At 40.3% G+C, this 22,913-nt stretch overlaps 1 protein-coding gene across 3 annotated transcripts in view; it reads left to right on the top strand.

Moving 5' to 3' along the window:
* LOC130913585 (calmodulin-regulated spectrin-associated protein 1-B-like) overlaps nt 1–22,913 on the top strand; it is a 39,762-nt gene that overhangs the window by 8,010 nt on the left and 8,839 nt on the right. The window contains exons 3-14 of one of the 3 annotated variants that reach the window (XM_057832292.1): nt 10,984–11,246; nt 12,026–12,187; nt 14,783–14,863; nt 15,054–15,086; nt 18,833–18,974; nt 19,132–19,271; nt 19,339–19,435; nt 19,563–19,686; nt 19,828–19,907; nt 19,967–20,051; nt 20,158–22,420; nt 22,749–22,885. In XM_057832292.1, the coding sequence (XP_057688275.1) occupies nt 10,984–11,246; nt 12,026–12,187; nt 14,783–14,863; nt 15,054–15,086; nt 18,833–18,974; nt 19,132–19,271; nt 19,339–19,435; nt 19,563–19,686; nt 19,828–19,907; nt 19,967–20,051; nt 20,158–22,420; nt 22,749–22,885 (3,607 nt within the window). Of the gene's footprint in view, nt 1–10,983; nt 11,247–12,025; nt 12,188–14,782; nt 14,864–15,053; nt 15,087–18,832; nt 18,975–19,131; nt 19,272–19,338; nt 19,436–19,562; nt 19,687–19,824; nt 19,908–19,966; nt 20,052–20,157; nt 22,421–22,748; nt 22,886–22,913 lie in introns of all 3 variants that reach the window. The other 2 variants (XM_057832291.1, XM_057832293.1) reach the window with 2 other exon arrangements.

Genomic DNA, 22,913 nt, shown 5'->3' with positions numbered 1-22,913 from the left:
CACTTGGTGTGTTCCTCATCGTAGTAGGGGTGGTAACCTCTGGGTATCGCTTGATACAATACAATTTGCGATAAAAGGCTCAGGATAACCATTATCTCATGACATGGCGTCACTACGATTGTCGATACATAGGTCAGGAATTCAATCAACAATATTCTACGATACAAATTTTAAAACAAAAGCTATTTCTAAAAGGAAAGATAAATAATGTTATTCTCTTGCACTTTGAGGACATCTGTCAAAAACTGTCTTCCTCACGTCAATGGGAATATTTCAGTGCGAATTATACAACAGTATGAAACAGTGTATGAAACACTACATTATTGCAACATTCCTGTGCACAAATGAATCAGAACAGACACATTTTCAGTGGAAAACGTCAGTATCAACTTGTTGGTTCCTTTATTAAACGGCGCCACTTTTTAAAACTATACAGTGGTACCTCTTCTCACAAACGTCTCCACAAAAGGAGTTTTTAAGGTTAAAATTAAGACACGCCTCAACGAGAAAATATTGCCTCTTGGTACAAAAGAAATTTCAGTATAACGAAAGGCAAAAATACAATATGGGCTGCTATTCTCAGCTCCCAGAGTTTACTGAACATAACATACTTATAGCTGCTCTGCCATTGGCTATTGCCTAGCATCTTTCTGGCATCCATTTGGCTAAGAGGGACCTCTACTGTATGTTTATGTGTTCTGACATTAAAGATCGGTTAAAGCAGCATCTGGTTTTGTCAACTTATCTCAAAGGCAAAATTTAGACTTCACGTTTGAAAGAAAAAAAAAAATTGTCATAATTGATATCGACTGATAAGAATTTTTTTTCTTATTTTTTTCCCCATATCGCCCAGGCTTTTATAAAGTAGTAGGAGATCTATCTCCATGTCGATAAATTTTCAAATCCCTACAGCGGTATAATAAAGTATCTGAACCTTTTGGAATTTCTCACATTTCTCCATAAAATCAGCATCAAATGTGATATGATCTTTGTCAAAATCACACAAATGAAAAAACGGCTTGCTTTAACTAAAACCACCCAAACATTAATAGGTTTTCATATTTTAATGAGGATAGTATGCAAACAATAACAGGAGGGGGGCAAATAAATAAGTGAACAGTAACATTTAATATTTTGTGCCCCCCCCCCCCCCCCCCTTTTACCAGCAAGAACTTCAACCAGACACTTCCTATAGCTGCAGATCAGTCTGGCACATTGATCAGGACTAATCTTTGCCCATTCTTTTCTACAAAATTGCTTCAGTTCAGTGAGACTCCTGGGATGTCTGGCATGAATTGCTGTCTTTAGGTCAGGGGTGGGCAAACCGGTCCTCGAGGGCCGCAGTGGGTCCTGGTCTTTGTTCCAACTGACCCAGCACGGATAGTATAACCAATGAGGTTTCAGCAGAAACGAGAAGCACCTGACTGCAATCGACTGATTGCACGTGTAAAACAGCAGATTGGTGAAAATGTGTCGTCTTAATGGGTTGCAACAAAAGCCCGCACCCACTGCGGCCCTTTGTGGAATAGTTTGCCCACCCCTGCTTTAGGTCATGCCACGGTCAATGGCGTTCAAGTCTGGACTTTGACTTTGCCACTCCAGAACATGTATTTTGTTCTTTATAAACCATTCTGTTGATTTACTGGTGTTTTATGGATCATTGTCTTGTTGCAGAATCCATCCTCTTTTTAGCTTCAACTATTTGACAGACGGCCTCAAGTTTTACTGCAAACTGATAAACTTTTGAATTCATTTTTCCATTAATGATCGCAAGTTGTCCAGGCCCTGCGGTTTCAAAACAGTCCCAAATCATGTTGCTCCCTCCACCATGCATCACGGTGGGGATGAGGTGTTGATGTCGGTGAGCTCTTCCATTTTTCCTCCACACATGACGTTGTGTGTTACTCCTAAACAATTAAATTTTGGTTTCATCAGTCCACAAAATATTTTGCCAAAACTTCTGTGGAGTGTCCAAGTGCCTTTTTGCCAACATTAAATGAGCGACAATGTTTTTTATAGACAGCAGTGGTTTCCTTCGTAGAGTCCTCCCATGAACACCATTCTTGGCCATAGTTTAACATATAGTTGATGTGTGCACAGAGATATTGGACTGTGCCAGTGATTTCTGTAAGTCTTTAGCAGACACTCTAGGGTTCTTTTTTTTTTTTTTACCTCTCTTGAGTATTCTGCGCTGAACTCTTGGCGTCATCTTTGGTGGACGGCCACTCCTTGGGAGAGAAGCAACAGTGCCAAACTCTCTCCATTTGTTGACAACTTCTCTGACTGTTGATTGATGAACATCCAGATAAATGTTTCAGTGGTTTTAGTTGGTGTTAGTGTTATACTTATATAGCGCTTTTCCACCTTTCAAGGCGCTAAAGCAGACACTGTTTTTACACCTGTGTGATTTTGAGCTCGCGTTTCATGGTGAATTTATGCAGAAATGTGAGAAATTCCAAAAGGTTCAGATACTTTTTCATACCACTGTACATCGTTGACACCCTTAGTCTCATGGTAATTCATATCATTGACTGCTTTACATATCAACAAATCCTGCAGGATTTTCTGATTGACTGATAAGGCAAACAAAGAAGGATGAAAAAGATTTTAGCTACAAATATAAAGCAATGTTGGACCTTGTGTACCATCGATAGCAGACTATAGGTGAGTAAAATATCCTTCTGTCTCTCTGTATACACATTAATTAGCTTACCTTTTTGGTGTTGGCCGTAGCTAAAAATGCAGATAGGCCTTCTGCTCAGATACAGTGCCAAAGCCTTCAATACCCATTGACGCTTTAGTGGTCCACTGGGATGCTGGTCTCAGGTGTACATATGATTCCTGGTCCCTTTTGGGAACTGAATTTACAAGGCTCATTTACTTTTCACTCGATGGTGCATGTGGCGTTTTTAATGGAATTAGTTATTTAACATGACATGCCGTTATTTTCTTGGCACAACAAAAACAAACAAAAATGTTCTCATTTGTAGACTATTGTGTCTTATAAGCTGCAAGTCAGTTGCACTTCAAGAACTAACAATGTGTCACCACTATTTGGGTGTTTATGTAGTCATGCTGCCTGTCTGCCCCTCAGGCTGCCACAGCTGGTCCCAGCCTGAGTTGGCAGACAACCAGACAGTGTCAAGCACAGTGTGCACCTGTCATAGTTAAGGCCACGTTGCATGTAGCCTACTCGTGCGCTTTAATATGGTTAGTGTATTGTCATGTAGCTCAACTCGTGCGCCGCCCTAGTCCAGTTAGTGCTACACTTTCAACACAGCACCTTCCTAATAGGATCAGAAAGACGAGGGTGCAGCTGCCATGCAGTGTCATTGTCTGAGGAATTAACTGAAACGTGAACATAATTTACTGTCTAGACTCCTTTGTAATCACTTAAACATTCACACTCTTCCAGTGTTTGTATGCATACAAACTCTCTAGGAATCTTAACTGTGTGGTTTGGGTATACTGTGTTCAACAGGGAAGCAGCAAGGCTCTTCTGCGTTAGTAATAGCACTTTGGCGCTATCTGAATGTAAACATTCCATGAACAAGAATAGAAGTGTACGTTACATGGCTGAGGTATTTCGCTTCTGCTACATTATGGGGGCGCTGTAAAAAGTAAAAGTGCATCAACTGAATTCATGAATTTTGGGGAATCGGTGATTGGTTGATTACTAAAAATATAATTAAGCTTGTCTGCCGAAAGCATTTAGTGTCTGTTAGATTAGCCGCTAGCATTTGGTTGCTGATCTTCGTTGTTATTTATAAAAGCTTGAAATGCACTTATTGGGTATTTTCACTTTCACGACCCCAACATAATATTTATAATTGTAACGTGTGCCGCTCTTTGCTACGTTAACGTGGGAAGGAGTGGAACTTGTTTTAGCGTTCTATATACGGTATTTTTTGGACTATAAGTTGTTTTTTATTTTCATAGTTTGCCTGAGGGTGCGACTTATACTCTGGAGTAGTGCTGCAACTTTTAAACGATTAACTCGAGTATTCGATTAGAAAAAAAGATTCGAATTAAATTTTGCTGCTTCGAGTATTCGTTTAATTAAAGTGGCGTTGTAATGGTTTATTTTGAAAGTGTTTGCATTTAGTTTTATTGATTTGGGTGGATACACTGCCTTCTAATCTGCCTCATTTCACATTGCTGAATCCAGGTGCTCCCTGTTAAGACTAACATAAGCTAAGTTTTTGTTTGAGCTAATCTTTCTTTTCAATGCATTTGTAATTTAGTTTGTTGGTATATTTTGCCTATTTTTGTGGGAATATGTGTCTGAACCATTTGTTAAGAGCATTGTTAAAAAGTTAGCATTTTATAGCATTCGAACTACAAAACTTTTGCTATGTAAGTTAGCCAATTGTTCTTTCTTTGCACATGGATCCTCCTTTATTTTTTTTATACCGTTTGAGGCTCTCAGCTCAGGTAATTTAATTTTTCATGTTCCTTATCCGATTACTCGATTATTCGAACTAATGGTTCATCGATTACTCGACTACTAAAATAATCGATAGCTGCAGCCCTATAAAAGACAATCTAACTCTTGACACATCATATTATTGATTCAGCAATCCAACAGCTGCAGTTGCAGCAGTGAACTCTCTCTCTTTTGCAATAAACACTGGCGAGCCCGCAGCCTCACATTACACACAAACAGGGACACAAACACTGAAAATCGATTATCAAATTAGTTGGTAACTAATTTATCGATTGATTTGAATAAATTTAATCAATTGGTTGTTGCAGCCTTATTATGTACATTTGTTTATCTATGTCGCTCAAATACACCTACAGTATAAAATATTAAAGTTAGGTCTTTATAGGGCAAGTTTTTGGTAATTAAAAACACCCAGTTTTCCTGCCAGTCGATGACTTGTAGAGCTGAAACGAATACTCGAGCAACTCGAGTAACTCGAGTTTAAAAACTGATCCGAGTAATTTTATTCACCTCGAGGAATCATTTTATTTTGCCAGCTCTAAACATCACGTTTTGCCCGGACTACTTTTCATGCGGGACAACGCGCTGACGTCATGTGCGTAGAGGGAGATGCAATAAAACTAAATACCTTACTGCAGCCGACAGCCGTTACAAACTGCGCCGACGTTGCTAAAAACTACGCCCGCATGTTGCTACGGTGGTAGCAACATGGTAGCAGGTAGCGTCTGATGCGTGTGATAGATATCACATGTACGTAGAACTAGATGTGAAATGACCAACTTGGCGGCGTTAATAAAACAGCCGTCATCTTAAAGCAGTACACTTCTCAGCGCTCATAAATAAGATTAACATTACTGTCACTCGCTCACAAAACGTTATCCCTGTGGAGGGCTAGGTTTCTATTCATTATGACCACTGTCGATGCGTGGCTAACTCTTACATACAGGCTTTATTTAATCTGTGAAAAATGCGCTGTAGAGTGATTAGGGTGTAAAATAAAAACTAATGCTAACTGTCAATTTTAGCTCAGTTGTCATTGCTGGATAAAACACCAAGTAGCACTGTTGCCTAATGTGCGCCAATACAGCACAGCATTTATTTTGAACACTGCAAAAACTCAAAATCCTATCAGGACTTACAGTTTAGACTAACTTAAAACTTAACTAGGACTTATAGCTCGCCACAAGTGGAAATTCAATTGAAACACGTGGGAAAAACACTTTTAAGTTATGTTTTATCAAGCATAATGACATTTTTAGGTAAGAAATTTTTTTATAAGATCTAAATGTTTTTGGAGTGAAAGCAGTGAATTAGTTTTTTTTTTTTGTCACATTTGAGATGCAATTGTTGGCTGTTTTCAACAATGTACATCGAAAATAAAGACATTGATTGACTGAAAATGGTTCAATATTAGATTAAATGTTTTGTTTTCTCATCTATATTTCTAATTGCTTTTTACCTAAAAAAAATGTTTTATCCGATTACTCGATTAATCGATAGAATTCTCAGTCGATTACTCGATTACTAAAATATTCGATAGCTGCAGCCCTACTCTTGAGTGACTTATGTGGGAAATTATTAACACATTATATGATTTCACATGTCATTTTGGTGTTTTGGAGTGACACTGATGGTTTGGTAAACTTGTTAAAATGATCTTTATGCTATAGACCTTACTCACCAACGTCACAGGATGACGTGTCGCTGTATCCGGCCGCCATATTGTCTGTCTCTGTTTAGCCCTATTCTCAATGGTTTCAATTAGTCGTTCAGTTTATAGAGCAATTCATGGAAGCCCCGGTGCTTTCAGACGCTGTAAACCCATTGGATGCGTTGCATAAAAGGCGTTATGTGGAAATGCTTCAGTCTAGCCATTCGCCAGATCCATATTTGATGCCTAAATCGATATTTTTCGACCCGCTGTCTTCGCCCTCTTCCTGACATCTGCTACCCTGATATCTACAATTATCTTGTCCACACAAAATCAGCCTATTCTCACGAAAGTTTGAAAAACTTTAGGAGCAGCACTCTAAGCAACATTACCCTGTGTGATTTCTAAAATGGCGACAATCAAAAAAAAAAAAAAAAAAAAAGTTGACTGCGATGGCCGACGCTTCAAGGATAGGTGGATATTGGACTATTTCTTCAATAAAACACGCAACAACTGTCTGCCTCATTTGCAAAGAGACAGTCGCTGTTTTCAAAGAGTTCGATGTGACGCAATATTACTAAACAAGACACGCTGACATGTACGACAACATTACAGGGAAGATAAGCAGCGAGATATTATAGCAACTTGAAGCTAGTTTATTTTTTCACAGCAGCAGTATTTCGCAAGAGTCCGAGTGTCGAAAGAGAAAGCCACAAAGACGAGACTGTTGAAATTATGAATTAAAAAAATAATAAAGCAAATGTGACACATAGAAGGGCTTGCTAAAATTTGTATAAATATATTGTTCTATGTAAATCAGCCAAGGTAGCCCCCTGCATTTTTACCACACCAAATCTGGACCCTTTGCAAAAGGTTTGGACACACCTGTTTAACTGATGATCCGTAGACGAGACCAGCTTCTTTCACTTGGTACCAGCTAAATACAGTGCCTTGCAAAAGTATTCGGCCCCCTTGAACCTTGCAACCTTACGCCACACTTCAGGCTTCAAACATAAAGATATAAAATTTTAATTTTTTGTCAAGAATCAACAACAAGTGGGACACAATTGTGAAGTGGAACAAAATTAATTGGATAGTTTAAACTTTTTTAACAAATAAAAAACTGAAAAGTGGGGCGTGCAATATTATTCGGCCCCCTTGCGTTAATACTTTGTAGCGCCACCTTTTGCTCCAATTACAGCTGCAAGTCGCTTGGGGTATGTTTCTATCAGTTTTGCACATCGAGAGACTGACATTCTTGCCCATTCTTCCTTGCAAAACAGCTCAAGCTCAGTGAGGTTGGATGGAGAGTGTTTGTGAACAGCAGTCTTCAGCTCTTTCCACAGATTCTCCATTGGATTCAGGTCTGGACTTTGACTTGGCCATTCTAACACCTGGATATGGTTATTTTTGAACCATTCCATTGTAGATTTGGCTTTATGTTTTGGATCATTGTCCTGTTGGAAGATAAATCTCCGTCCCAGTCTCAGGTCTTGTGCAGATACCAACAGGTTTTCTTCCAGAATGTTCCTGTATTTGGCTGCATCCATCTTCCTGTCAATTTTAACCATCTTCCCTGTCCCTGCTGAAGAAAAGCAGGCCCAAACCATGATGCTGCCACCACCATGTTTGACAGTGGGGATGGTGTGTTCAGGGTGATGAGCTGTGTTGCTTTTACGCCAAACATATCGTTTTGCATTGTGGCCAAAAAGTTCAATTTTGGTTTCATCTGACCAGAGCACCTTCTTTCAACTGTGTGGTGTGTCTCCCAGGTGGCTTGTGGCAAACTTTAAACGAGACTTTTTATGGATATCTTTGAGAAATGGCTTTCTTTTGCCACTCTTCCATAAAGGCCAGATTTGTGCTGTGTACGACTGATTGTTGTCCTATGGACAGACTCTCCCACCTCAGCTGTAGATCTCTGCAGTTCATCCAGAGTGATCATGGGCCTCCTGGCTGCATCTCTGATCAGTTTTCTCCTTGTTTGAGAAGAAAGTTTTGAAGGACGGCAGGGTCTTGGTAGATTTGCTGTGGTCTGATGCTCCTTCCATTTCAATATGATGGCTTGCACAGTGCTCCTTGAGATGTTTAAAGCTCGGGAAATCTTTTTGTATCCAAATCCGGCTTTAAACTTCTCCACAACAGTATCTCGGACCTGCCTGGTGTGTTCCTTGGGTTTCATAATGCTCTCTGCACTTTAAACAGAACCCTGAGACTATCACAGAGCAGGTGCATTTATACGGAGACTTGATTACACACATTTGGATTCTATTTATCATCATCGGTCATTTAGGACAACATTGGATCATTCAGAGATCCTCACTGAACTTCTGGAGTGAGTTTGCTGCACTGAAAGTAAAGGGGCCGAATAATATTGCACGCCCCACTTTTCAGTTTTTTATTTGTTAAAAAATTTTAAATTATCCAATAAATGTTGTTCCACTTCACGATTGTGTCCCACTTGTTGTTGATTCTTGACAAAAAAATTAAATTTCATATCTTTATGTTTGAAGCCTGAAATGTGGCGAAAGGTTGCAAGATTCAAGGGGGCCGAATACTTTTGCAAGGCACTGTATTATTCAAAATGTAATGATGGTGGAAGAAATAAGCATTTTGAATTTGAAACTGTATGTTGTCGGCGATTAGCCTCGCAATGATCTTAATTGTGGTTGTCAGCCCAAAACCCTCTAACTATATATTAAATGCATCTTACCAGATATAAAATGACTACTACATAATCCGTGGTAATCGTTTGGAGCCCAGTTTTCTCGTCGAATTGCAGCAGTCCATCTCGCTCTCCTCTCCCGGTCTCTCGGAATACGGTATAACTTCAAGTCTCTCCGTCTATCTTCTCTGTAATTGCAACCAACCGCCACACACGCTTTCACCATTTTGATTATTAATGTTAACGAGCAGAAAAACACGCCATAATAGGAGGAATTTACGTAGCGGTAATGCATCAACACGACGAGTAGACGGACAATATGGCGCGGAGGCGTGGTTGTGACGTCATGTGAGTAGGGTCTATAGTTATCTGAATAACTCTTAATAGCAAAGTTACGTGAACATATCGGCCACCTTCGAATTTCGTTGTTAAGGCATCATGTAACATTATCATACTGTACACTTATTCAGCATGTTATTCTCTATTGTATTTTTATTTTAAATTGCCTTTCAAGATGACATCTGTTGTATGTGTTTGATTTTTATCAAGTAAACCCCCCCCCCAATGCGACGTATACTCCGGTGCGACTTGTTTTTTCCCTCTTCATTGCACATTTTTGGGCTGGTGCGACTTATACTCAGGTGCGACTTATAGTCCGAAAAATACGGTAGTCACTGTATGGTAATTGTTTTGTCACCACTAGGTGAGTAAGGTAATTGTTTTATCCCCACTAGGTGGTCTCATTACTCTTTCTGTGAATTCAATTCGATTATAACTGTTGTTTAATGAATGCTCACATTCAGACTGCTCCAGCATTCATAAGGATTGGGATGTGAAAAAATACTTTGAGCTGTTCGAAAAGAAAGGTTTTTAATGATTAATACTTTTTCAGAGTACTGCATGTGCAGTTAAACAGTCATGGTTCACAGGCAATGTTTAATGCGTTCCAATAATATAAGATTGATTGGAATATTAAATTATTAAAGGTGCTGTTGTTTATGAGGAAAGAAATTCAGAGCGGCAGGTCAGCCTTGTCAAAAAAAATCGGTGATTGGTCACAAAATTTTTATCGGCGCACTCCTAGTTAAAAAGTTTAACATAATCTTGCTTAATATTGACTGCAGTGTTGTTTTTGGCAGCCCTTTAAATTTTCATCTCAGTCTTTTGGAGGAAAATAATTATTAGTCTTACTTGAGTTATTTCCAAATGTGTTCGTCTTCGTCTAGTTTTAGTCGACAATTCTGAAAATATTTTTGTCTATAAACTTAAAAGTCTAGTTTATGAATAAATAAATGGATAAAAGGTCTCCAAAAATTTCAAATGAACATTGAAAGATGAGCACATAATTGTACAGCATAATTGTACAGCATACAGAAGAAATGAAAGTTGCATTCAATCCTTTCACTCTACACCCTCGGTCACAAGTTTTGAGAGTTTTCACCATTCAGTTGAATGAGAAGTCTCAAAACTTTTGACCAAGGGTGAATACTTGATACACTGTGAAGAGGGAGATGGAGCACTTCCACGCAGAGGCTCTTTATTGATCCCTCAGTGCATTAGCAAAGGAGCGTGATGCTCGACTTCAGAACTCTGCATTTTTCAAACGTTCATTCCAAGCAAATGCAGTTAAAAAAAAAATACTAGGACTTGAGCATGATGTTTTTCTTTTAGGGGATAGTTTTTATAATTTTTCATCCTTCTGTATCACATCTCTGAACCAAAGTGCTTTCAGGGACATGCAGGAAGAAGCTGCCGGTCTGTTTTTGTAAATGTGAGACTGCTGACTGCTGGCTTCCCTTCAGTACAGAAAATGTCACACACACTTCACTAATGTTTCTCTTCTGACTCTCACACTTGGTGCAAAAGCAGATTTAGTGGGAAAAACATCATTTCTCGCCTCACTATTCTTTTGGAAAACATGATTTTGTACCTTGTCAGTGTGATTTTTCTCTGGAGTTTTTCCAGACCTATTTTGAGTCTCCCTGTTTAGCTTATCCATTTAGTTTTAGCATACCGAAGTCCAGTGTTTCGTTCCAGCTCCTTATAAGGCTGCGATGTTTGGATTTTGGGTGACTTCATTCACATTCACAGAAACACAATCTCTTGTGAAGTCATATCTGTTCTTTTTTTTCCCCCTCATGTGCGCAGTTAATGTAACTGCTTTGAATAACTCAGATTTTATCTAGCTGATATTGACTGCCATTTTTTTGTTAATTTCAGACCATATACCAGAGGACCTAAGGGACCCGTTCTACACAGACCAGTATGACCAGGAACACATCAAGCCCCCCGTCATCCGCCTGCTGCTGTCCTGCGAGCTTTACTGTCGTGTCTGCGCCCTCATCCTCAAGACTGAGCAGGCCGCATCCCTCCAATCACACCACTCTGTCATCCAGTCTCTGGACAGGAAGGGCATTTATGTGGTGGAGAGTGATGACACGGCTGTTACTGAAGAGGATCTGGCTGGTATGCCCATTAAAATGGTGAGTTAAGGGTGTCGATGTGTGCACGCCATGAAATCGCATTTAAGAGCTTCCTAACAAACTTCCCAGGCACTTTCTGCTCCATTATTTATGGAGTGTTGTATTATAGTTGCTTAACTTGTTTCTTTCTTGTTTTAACAAAGTATTAAGTTCTATTTGAAATTGACTGCATAGTTAAAGGTCTTCTACTCAGCAGTAGCTTGTGCCTTAAACAAATGAAGTCAACATGAGTTACTTTTGGGTGTTTGTTTTTAAAAATGAGTAAAATTTACAGTAAGTTAGGACTCAACTAGTGGTAGAGATATTGTCCGGTTTTGCAGATATGATATTTTCATAACCAAGTGAAATTCCAGATTAAACAAAATGAACATTTACCACCAGATCAGTTGTTTTGTCTAGTTCTTCTTCCTGTTTGTTACCATGGAGACCAGCCTTGCTGCTGTTGCAGGCCTCCGCTTCAGACTTGCCAGACAGGGATTGTGGGTCTGATTATCCTGCTTGTGGCATGACACAGTAATCCACACAGCCAGATGCAAAGACCAGCGAGGGCATGGAAAAATCCTGTGCAGGACAGCGCTTGTCCCATGTCCGCTTCAGAGCCGCTCCCATTGAGCTGACTTGACTAAGTGTGTTCATAGAAGCTCGAAAGACAAAGTGAGCGGCAGCAGATACGCGTTAGCATCTGCTTGGCTTCACTTTGTGTGTTTGAGTGAAAAATAACACAGGACAATGTGTCCAATACCACTGAATTTCCATGCGCTCCTCTCTTCCTGTTCCAGAGTGCTCACATCCCCATGATTGATGCCCTGATGATGGCATACACAGTGGAGATGATCAGCATTGAGAAAGTGGTAGCTTCTGTGGAGCGCTTTTCGACCTTTAATCCCTCCAAAGAACTTCCCTTTGACTTGGAGGATGCCATGGTTTTCTGGATCAACAAGGTATAAACAAATCTTTACAGTATACGTTAATTATGTCGGACCATTTGGACCATATGCAATGGCTTAAACGCCTCTTCTGTGAACAAATTGACACATTGGCTGCCATTGACATTGATGTATGAACCAGAGTTTCTCTGAAAGTGAATACCGTATTTTAAGGACTATAGGTAGCAGACTCTGTGTATCTTTTCTGTTGTTGTTGTGTGTTTCCACCAGACACTCAGAGCCAGTTGTGTGATTGTTTGAACGATGTGCTAATGCTAGCGAACACATTCTAACCGTTTGTGTCATTGCTGTAATAGCACCTAATTATCATTTTTTTTGCGTTGATGCGAATCTGTTTGGTATCAAGGACGAAATTGATTCAGCAAATTATACGGACGTCCAGCATCGTCATTTTGGAGTTTAGCTCGCTGTATAGCCAGGACCTAGCCGTCCTGGTGAGGACCGTATATTCGCTTTTCGTTGTTCATGCACTATACACCACACTTATTCAGCATGTTGTTCTCTATTGTATTTTTATATTAAATTGCCTTTCAAGATGACATATCTGTTCTATGTAGGGGTGCACGATATCCATTTTTTGAAACCGATACCGATATCGATAACCGATAATAAATATATATTTTTTTAAATGTATAACCTGAGTTTCTGAACACCTGGAGGTTTCTAAAAAAAAAAAAAAAAACTAGTGGTGGATTTAACATAGATTTGCCTTTGAGCTCACCAGATTTTTCATAATGACATGAACAAAACGGTGCGTTTCAGTTCTGCACTGCCCAACAGCCAGCTAAAAATGAATGCACTAACCACAAGGCTTGGTCTTTTCTTGCTTTTATGGGAAGACACTCGTCTTAATAATGTGAAAGTACAACATAAAAATACACATATTCAATACTCAGTATACAACAAACTGCACAATACACTTATATACACAACTATTATATGTATAGCATAGCACAATAGCTTGAGCTACTAAAGCATTGGCTGGCTTCTATAACACAACAACTTGTTAAGTTCTGTACATATGACCCTTCACCACAGAAGTAAACATATGGTGCACGTCCATATGTTATAGTAAAAATAAAATACTTAGACATATTTCCGAGGCGGAAACGTAACAGAAAGCATTCACGATTGTCAATGCGACCGCTAGACACTGCAATGTGTATGTGAATGAGCTCGTAATGTGAACAAAACTACTGTGACAAAAAATAGATGCAACGAATTATTCTGACCAGCAGGTGGGAGCAATGCCCCGCAAATGGTCAACTGCTTTCCTATTCTAGTGTGTAAAGTCACTGTAAACTGTTAAGCCAGCACAATACATATTATCGGTCCTATTAATAATGTTATTGGATTTATCGGGATGACGTCATAATTCATATTATCGGATCGATAATTATCGTACCAATAATTATCGTGCACCAGTAGTTCTATGTGTTGGATTTTATCAAGTAAATTTCCCCAAAAAATCTTCCCCCGGAGACTTATACTCCGGTGCGACTTATATGTTTTTTTTCTCTTCGTTGGGATTTTAATGGCTGGTGTGACTTATACTCAGGTGCGACTTGTAGTCCGAAAAATATGGTAGTTTTTACATTGACTATACAGTAATTTTGGTACAATATCACTTACAACACTCAAACAATGTAAAAACCTCAGCAAGCTCCCGGCTGTTTTAATGGCTTTGATGTTGTTTCAAAAATCAAAGAACATTGTGAGAATAAAATTTTCCTCCTATTATGAGTAGTGATTAACGTAGATTCCAGATCTTGCCTCAGCCTTCCAAAGCAATGCGGCTTTGCTCACAAATATTGATGGTTAATATATGAAGGTGCACTGATCGATCGGGCTGGTTTTATAAGTTTTTGGGAGTCAATCAGTAACTAAAAATATAGCCGGTCTTGTCCACTCATCCCGTGTAGAGTCATTTAGCAGCATTAGCGTGCTAGCAATTGGTCCTGGACATTCATGGGCATTAACATGAGCAATATACTAGTAAGTGCACTTGTTTGGTATTTTTATACTTTCGCGAACCTAACATAATGTTTACTATCATAAAGTGTCTTTTTTATGTTTACGATTATAAAGTGTCTTTGTTATGTTAAGATAGGAAAGAGTGACATTTGTCTCGGCGTTGTATATATTCACTGTGTGTTAAGGTACTCTTTGTGAGTGAATTCAGTTGGACAATACCTGTTTAGTGAAAGCTCACATTTACACTGTTCCAGCATTAAAAGGTGTTAGGATGTGGAAATATAAGAGTTCGAGACCTGAAAATGTATCAATTTCCTTAACCCGTGTGGTTTTTGCAAAGCAAACTACTGCTATGTTTTCATTTTTGGTAAAGGATATTAGAAAAACTTTGGTTTGGAAAGAAAAGTTTTTAAACTTTTTTAAAAAACTTGTTTCACAGGTACTGTTCAATGTTTTACAATCAAATAAGATTAATTGGAATGTTAAATCTGCATTTATTGTTTATGAAAAAATCCGGATTGAAAAAAATCAAGATGTGTTGGTCAGATCTGTTAAAAAGTGGTGATCGGCTAGAAAATTGATCAGTGTATCCCTTCTAATATATTATATTTGCAGGTAAACACTAAAATGAGGGAAATCAGTGAAAAGGAACACAAAGTCAAGCACCACCTTCTGGAATCCCCCAGCCACCAAAAGGTAAAGGAGGTCTCAAAGACTCGCAATTGCTCTCCTTAATGATGCATTTGAGTTTTTCTGACCTTTTGATTTCTCCGTTTAAATTGGATGCAGCTTTTGAGTCCTTTGTCTACCTTTGACCTATTAATATCTCTGCTCCTGTTCCCCATCTACACCTCCTTTCCCTCTCTTATCCTTGCGAACTGGATAGTCTCCCTCCAAATGGTATTGGAAACTTGTCCCTGTAAGTTGGAAGTCAGCCCCCCTTTCCACGCACCCTCCTTCGCCCCCATGCACGCATAGTTTTGTGTTGATGTGTGCGCACACCTCACCGAGGCTTGTTCAAGCTCATCCTGTGCTGCTTTTAGCTAAGCGGTTACAAGGCTGTTGGAACCTTAGTTTTCCTTTTATGCAACATCACTTCAAAGGAGTTTGGAACAATGATTTATCTCATCTTAAGCCCAAGCAAACCCTGTTAACTTTTGTGTTTTTTTGTTGTTGTTGTATTTGCTGCAATACAATAAGATAAAACTCATTGCTAAATTTATTTTGCGGTACACCACCCCACACTGGCCTGCTTTTTAATCATCTCACTTTTTTGCTCACATTTTTACTTTTGAGCGTAGTAGATATATTGACACATTTCTGCTCGGGAAGGGTATAATTGATAAACTGTATGTTCAACTGTTTTGATGATTAGGGCTGTCCCAAACGACTATTTTTGTCCTGATTAGTCGGCTGACTGTTTTTGCAATTAGTTGACTAATCTAATCTAATCTAATCTATATATACTGTATATTTTTTAAACTAATTTAGCAATGACATTTTTGTTGACGCTTATTATCACAAAAACATTTTGGAACACTTCAATTCTTAAAGTACAAATAAACACGTAAATAGCAATAATAAATCATAATAAACAATGAGGTGAAATGCTGATAGCATTAACTAGTGCAAAAGAATGGCGTTTAAACAGATTCAAAACACTGACTTTGCCTTTCCAACATGATTCAAAACAATTCTTAAAAAATATATATATCTAGCATTAATATTATAGTACTATATGTTAGGGGTGTAACGGTACACAAAAATCTCAATTCGGTACGTACCTCGGTTTTGAGGTCACGGTTCGGTTCATTTTCGGTACAGTGAGAAAACAAAATGCAAAATATAAATGTGCTAGTTGTTTATTACACACCTTTTGTGCTTTCAACAACGGGAACATTAGCCTATACAAAGCTAGAATTTTGCTCAACAAGTAGCGGGTATTTAAAGATAATCCAAGAACAATTTGCCTTTCAGACCCTGCGTATTGGTCAGCTTTCTTTCTGAAAGAACGAAGAAAAAAAGAAGTCCTGTGCTAAAGAGAAAAGCAATCCCAATGACAAAGATTTTAACATGTATTTTACAAATGAAATGGCTCAATGAATCATTTTTTCCCCTTATGAACGGTTTTCAAAAGCTTTATTGGATTTTCTCAAGTTAAAGCGCCACACAGAAATTAATAAATTTAATCGTGTAAGCAGGATCTGTATTATTCTTATTATTTAATTACAGGTGTTTTAGCTAATTTCAATTTATTTAAATTAAATGGGCTATTATTTATTTTATTATGTGTTTATATTTTACAAATATGATGTAGTATTCATTTATATTGTATATTTTATGTTGTATAACTTTAGTTCCTATATGTTAGTTCCTACTTATTTTGTTGTGGTAGGAGGGTTTTGTATTGAACACGGGGCCGTGTTGGTTATTATTATAGCAGAGAAAACAGCAGTAAATCAACAAAGACAAGTCAACTGTGCCCTGATCTACCACTCAAGAGATCTGATGGACTCAAAAGTGGGTTACGATTTCATATTAGTTTGAAAATGAACCGGATCCACCGTATTTTTACACGAGTGACTTCCGGTCTGCCCAATCCCAGCTACCGGTAGTAGTATTGATGCTGGAGGGTCGCGTCTCGCGTCAAATAATAAACTCTGCCGTTCTTTTCGCGTGCGTCGTGTTGAGCCGCTTCTGGGACGCGTCTAATACGCGGCCGCACTGCGACTGGTTTGCATTGGCTGATTGACTTTAACGCCCGCGTTTCACTGTGTTCTCGCGGCGGCCACGTTGTCACGCCGTTGACGTTTCTGGATTATACTGTCCTACCGTGTTGGTCCTCATTATAGTAGAGAAGACGGAGTAAATATAATCTACACAAAGAAACTGTAACCGATCGACTCACAGCCTCGAAGTGTAAGGGTTACATTACGTCAGAAACTTGTTCGGTATGCCTCCGTTCCGAACCGAGCACCATGTACCAAAACGGTTTAATACAAATACATGTACCCTTACACCCTTACTATATATAATGGTATTATAATAATTATTCATTGACAATCAGATTTTTCATAAATGGTGTCATTTAAAAATTCTTAGTGTAGAATCTGAATTCGTAAGTATGTGGGATTAACTCCAGAAATCTTTAAATGACCAACATGACGTGCATTTATTTTGAAATGTTCACCAGAAATACGTTCGCTAAACCGCTAACCATAAGCTTTACACTCCGCAAAAAGAAAAAAGAAAAGAAAAGAAAAAACTTTTTGTCATTGCATGTGGTGTCAGTAATTGATTTTTTTTGTTTGCAAATGCTGTTAACCACAGATTTTTCATGTTTGAAGTGTCACCTTTTAACTGCAAGTTTGTGTTTTGGAGAAGACTGCCAATGTTTTATAGCAGGCTAAAGTAGGTTGTCTTTTTTTCCCCATTAGCCTCAATGTAGCAATGCTAACGTTTACAGTGTTTAATATAGGTGTTTCCTTATTTCGAATGTCTGAACTTTAATTCTACGGCGTATTGATGACCAATAAACATCTGTGAAAAGAACTGAAGTTTCATATGCCATCAACACGCACGTGTACATGCACGCACTCGGCGATAAAACGCAGCCGGAAAATTACCACCCTCATTTTTATTTACCGTGCGATGAATGGACTTATTGCATATCTCGACAGGCTTAGCAACTTCAATAAAAATGTCATTAGTTAGTTAGATGGACTTATGATCTGCCAGCTTGTTGTCTCCTGTCGTCTTGCTAAATTACAACTGGGTGACGTGCAGCCAAGCTTAGCATTGAAGAGACAAGACAAAACAGTGTACCCTCCTTGGTTTCGTTGAAATAAGTCAATGTTTTGCCCACTTTGGTGCACTTTTTTGACTTTGTGCCGCTTTACCCGCTTGCATACCGAGCGTCTGTGACGCTCAACTTAGCACGCATATATTTTTTAACCCTTAATTAATCATCGACGGGCTGTTGTGTTTGTTGACACATTACGTCATCGATGACGTCGATGAAGTCGACTCGTCGGGACAGCTCTATTGTTGATAATCCTTGTGCTGGAATGATCATTTTTAACATACCTTTAACGTTGCTATATTTCATAGTAGGTTACGTGTTAGTGGAGTTGACTGTGTGGCAGCAAGGGATGCAATTAATTTGATAATAACTCCCTGATGGCTTGATTGCTCTAGATTTGGAACCCAAACAAATGTAAATATGTGCTACCATTTTCAAGCAAATTGTAGCAGGTGTAACTGTTTTGTCTTTTTTTCCTCCCTACTGAGACAATGGTGTGATGATTATATCTTTTGGGGAATAGTCTTTTTCGGAAATTCATAATTGCTTACTGCTCTAACACCTCCATCTCACCATCAGTCCATCTTCTTCAGGGTTCTCCCTAAACTGATTTCACAGGGCCTTTAAACTACACCCTGGAATCCAAGTCCAACTCAATCCAACTAAAACCTTGTGATCTGACAGGGAGAACCTTGGTTGTGGATGTTTGAGTAGAAAGTTTTGAATTATAATTGACGTCAGACATCCTTGAGTCAAATGAATTTTGACGAGCTCCGGTGTTCATCTCAGTGCAAATGATTTGCACTTAGCGACTAGTGGTATTTGTGTTGCTAGAAACGTCTCTGTTCAATCTTCTTGTTTAGGTACGATACCGTCGGGAGCATGCGTCAGGTCGTCATCTTCCCTTCTTCCCATTGCTGGAAGATCTGATGAGAGACGTCAGCGATGGAGCTGCGTTGCTCACAGTTGTCCACTACTACTGCCCAGACCTTATGAAACTGGAGGGTATGGCTTTCTTGCATGTTATGAACGCAGAGTTGAATCTGTTCCTTTTAAGGATTTGGGTTTAACAGCACGACTGACTTTCCGTCAGCGTGACAAACTGCCAATAGGGCCATGCTTTAGAGTCCTTATCTGATCTGGTCTCTTCCTTTCTGATCAGATATTTGCTTGAAGGAAATTCCCTCCATGGCTGATAACCTGTACAACATTCAGCTGCTCAGAGAGTTTGCTAATGAGTACCTGAATAAAAGTTTCTATCTGACAACAGAAGACATACTCTACTCGCCTCTTGTGCTCAAGGTAGAATCACTTGCCGTTTTGACGTATAATACTTTGTGCCGAGATTAATCATTACTTCCCTGTGCAGCAAAATATGATGGTTTTTATTGCTGAACTGTTTTGGTGGTTTGAGACCGTCAAGCCAGAATTTGTTGTGCCCAGGGATCTACAAGAGTCGAAAGATGGTACGCTTCCTCAATTAATGCATGTTGAAGTGTTTTCTATGATGATTGTATTGACACTTGAAATGAACATCAATTCTTGAAATTTACTAATGAAAGTCTACCAATATGTTAAAATTCATTCCTGTAGCTCGAGCAGTTGCTCAGCCAAAGACGTCTCGTCCATCAGTGCCCATTTCCAACGCCACGAAGCGCAGCTTCTTGACCAGTACTGGAATGACTGATAACCAGTGCAGCCCTGAAATCTGTAGCAGGTATACCAGACCCTTTTATACTGGTACCATATTTTCTAGATTAAAATGTTCACTGGACTAAAAGTCGCACATCATGTACCTTGTCAGCATGTTCCTTGAGAAAAACTACTCTCCTTACACAAATAGTTTTCTTTTCAGTAGAGGAGGTCCATCCTTTAGCCCTTCCCACCCACTCTTGCCTTTACGCCAGAGGCAACAGAAGCCTCAAGGAGATGATGCAGGTAAAAGCAAAGCAGGAATAATCTTTGTAACATTTGAAGTCAATATATTTTCTTTGAAGGTCTAAGGAACCGCTCCAACTCCTTGACACAGATGGACAGACAGGCCCGAGGTTCTGTTGTTGCTTGGCCAGACAAGAGACAAAGGTAAATAAAAAAAGATCCAGATCAAACTGCCTTTTTGAATGTAGAGAGTTTGCAGACATCAGTTTGACTTTAGCTAAGTGTATTGTGTCTTTCTTTGTTTCCTCAGGCCAGTGTCTACGCTGAGCCCCTTCATGTGCCATTCAGCTACAGACAGTGACGCAGATGTTGCTTCAGGCGATAGTGTCAGCCTGGCTCGATCAATAAGTAAAGACAGTCTGGCGTCCAATGTCATCAACGTTACACCAAAACACCAGACTTCCCTTCACCAGCCCACATTAGCACAGATGCGCAGAGTTAATGGTCACAGTCTCTTAGGAAAAGTCAATCTGGATTACGAAGAAGAATCTCTAGTGGCAGTGGCGAGGACAGATGTTGCTTCTGTTTCCAAACAGCTTGATGGAAGCCAAGCGCCTGCCTCGGTGCAACCAGAGTCCAAATCTAAACCTACACCTGATGGATTCTACCTTGAACCACTGTTGCCTGCTGTACTGAAACCAGCTAAAGAAAAGTCTGTATGCCTGAACAAGGAGGAGGAGAGTGGAGAAGTGCTCCGGTCCTCCGGAAGGGGCTTCCCACGCAGGGGGGATGGATCTTCTCCTGTAGTTCATAAGAAAGCTTCCGTCAGCCTGAACAAAACATTTACCTCTACGAGTGAGGAGCATGACTTGATGGATGAGCCTCCTCAAGCTCAGGCAAGTTTCAGACCAATTGCCACAAGCAGTGTGGACACGTCGTCAAAAGAGCCAAGTGTAGGGTTTTACCTGCATTCAGATTCTGAGGAGACAAAGCCTTGCCCAAGCCTTGATGCTGATCTGGAAGACCTGGATGAAGAGGATGAAGATTTGGATGAGGCAGTTTCTGCAAAAGATCTAGATTGGCCAAGGAAATGCTTTAATGAGGATGATGAAGAGGAATCAGCCAAACTTCAGGAGGACATGAATGTTAAAGAGCATGAGGACAAAGACATTAACGGCTGCAGCGGTCGCTCCAGCCCCTGCCTGAGCGCTTACTCCCAGGCCAGCAGCGTGGCCAGCGGAAGTGTACGTATGACCTCTTTTGCAGAGCGTAAAGCCCAGCAGCAGCGCTTCGGCAGTAACCATGACTTAAGATCCAGTGCCTCCAGCTCGCAGAGGACCACTCCAGATGGATCTGAGAGTAGCGGGCCCCTGCCCTCCTCTTGGAGGCTCAAAAGAGACCAGAGTCCCTCATCCCCCTTGGGAGGTTGCAATCGTACAGGTGATGGTATACTGGCATCGGAAATGGTGCAGTTGCGCATGCAGTTAGAGGAAAAGCGCCGCGCCATCGAACATCAGAAGAAAAAGATGGAAGTACTGTCGGCCAGGCAGAGGCAGAAGCTGGGTAAAGCTGCCTTCCTGCATATAGTAAAGAAGGGTGGTGGCAAGGGCGCTACATTGCCTAATCCAGTTAAAGCCGAACCCTCCAAAGAAGAGCTCAATGGTGAGAAAGTAACATCGTCCGCGAAAGACGATATGTGTGTCGATGCCCTGAGAGGGGACAAAGAGCTGGAGGGACTCACTCCCCCAGGTGCCTTAGAAGCAGAAACAAAGGGAAACAATGGCAGTTTTTACCAAGAAGAAGAGTTGGACCTGAATGAGTGCAACCGCTCTATCGAGTTGCTGCATGAAGCCATTAGTAGTATCCAGCAGCAAATGATGCAACTGTCCCTTCAACAGGATATGATGATGAAGCAGAATGTATTGTCTCCTCCCGGTGCTATGCCTCAGTCTGTCACTACTGACAAAAACCATGACTCTCATTATTCGGAGCAGCTATCCACCACTGGCACTGCACCCTCTAGGAAACCCACCAAACTGAGCTCTGGCCGGAGCTCCAGATCAAAACACTTAGAGCTAAAGACGAGCAAGGAGCAAACCCGGCACACTTCCAAGACCCTGACGCCCTCCCAGAGTGGACCGGAGACTCATGCAAAGCAATCATCTGGAGGCAGGTCCCCCAGAAACGAGCACCTGGACCCACACAGTCTCAGAAACCCTCCCACTGGAGAGACTGTCAACAAAACCACCTCCAGCCAGGCCCGGAGCTCCGCTTTTAGGCTTCATGATGATGCCAACATGCGACTACCGACCAGAGTGGACCTGAATGCCGTGTCTGCGCCAGAAGTGTCCTTTGACGACTGCCTGTCCAGCACCGTGAAAGACTCGCAGCTCAATGCCTCAGACAGCTCAGGCAAAGAGAACTTTCTGATGGAGGAAGTGCAGCGCAGCAAAGCTCACCTAATTGAGGTCGATATGTCAGAGCTGAAGGACCCGGATGATGAGGAAGGTGCTGATGGAACCACTGATGAAGGAGATGGAGAGCAGAAGTCAGTCATGGGCTTTTTCTTCAAGGTATTGACCAACACAAGAGGGGATGTTATGACTATCGCGTATTGTATTTTCTGTACTATGAGTCACATTTTTTCCATAGTTCAGCTAAGCCTGGTATTCATAATCACACAATGGTAACCTAGGAGTTACGCTTCTCTCTATGTATACTTATCAGATAAGTCCAATGGTACATTTTTTTCTTACCATGGTTAATGATGTGTCCATGGAGCAGCATTTAGAAAATTAGTACGGGCTAAGCATTGATCCTTGAGGGACATTGGGCGTTACTGGAATACAACGGGATGTGCAGTTGATTATGGAGATGTAACATTGTGTTTCAATGTTGCAGGACGAGCAGAAAGCAGAGGACGAGCTAGCCAAGAAGAGAGCGGCATTCTTGCTGAAGCAGCAGAAGAAAGCGGAGGAGGCTCGTCTCCGCAAGCAGCAGCTTGAAGTGGAATCCGAGCTCAAGCGTGATGAGGCCAGGTAAAATTCCAAAGAATTCCTTGCCCAC

Source organism: Corythoichthys intestinalis, chromosome 3 (assembly GCF_030265065.1).
Source record: "Corythoichthys intestinalis isolate RoL2023-P3 chromosome 3, ASM3026506v1, whole genome shotgun sequence".
NCBI lineage: Eukaryota > Metazoa > Chordata > Actinopteri > Syngnathiformes > Syngnathidae > Corythoichthys > Corythoichthys intestinalis.
Note: the sequence above shows the minus strand (reverse complement) of the source record. Positions and strands in the feature narration are given on the sequence as shown.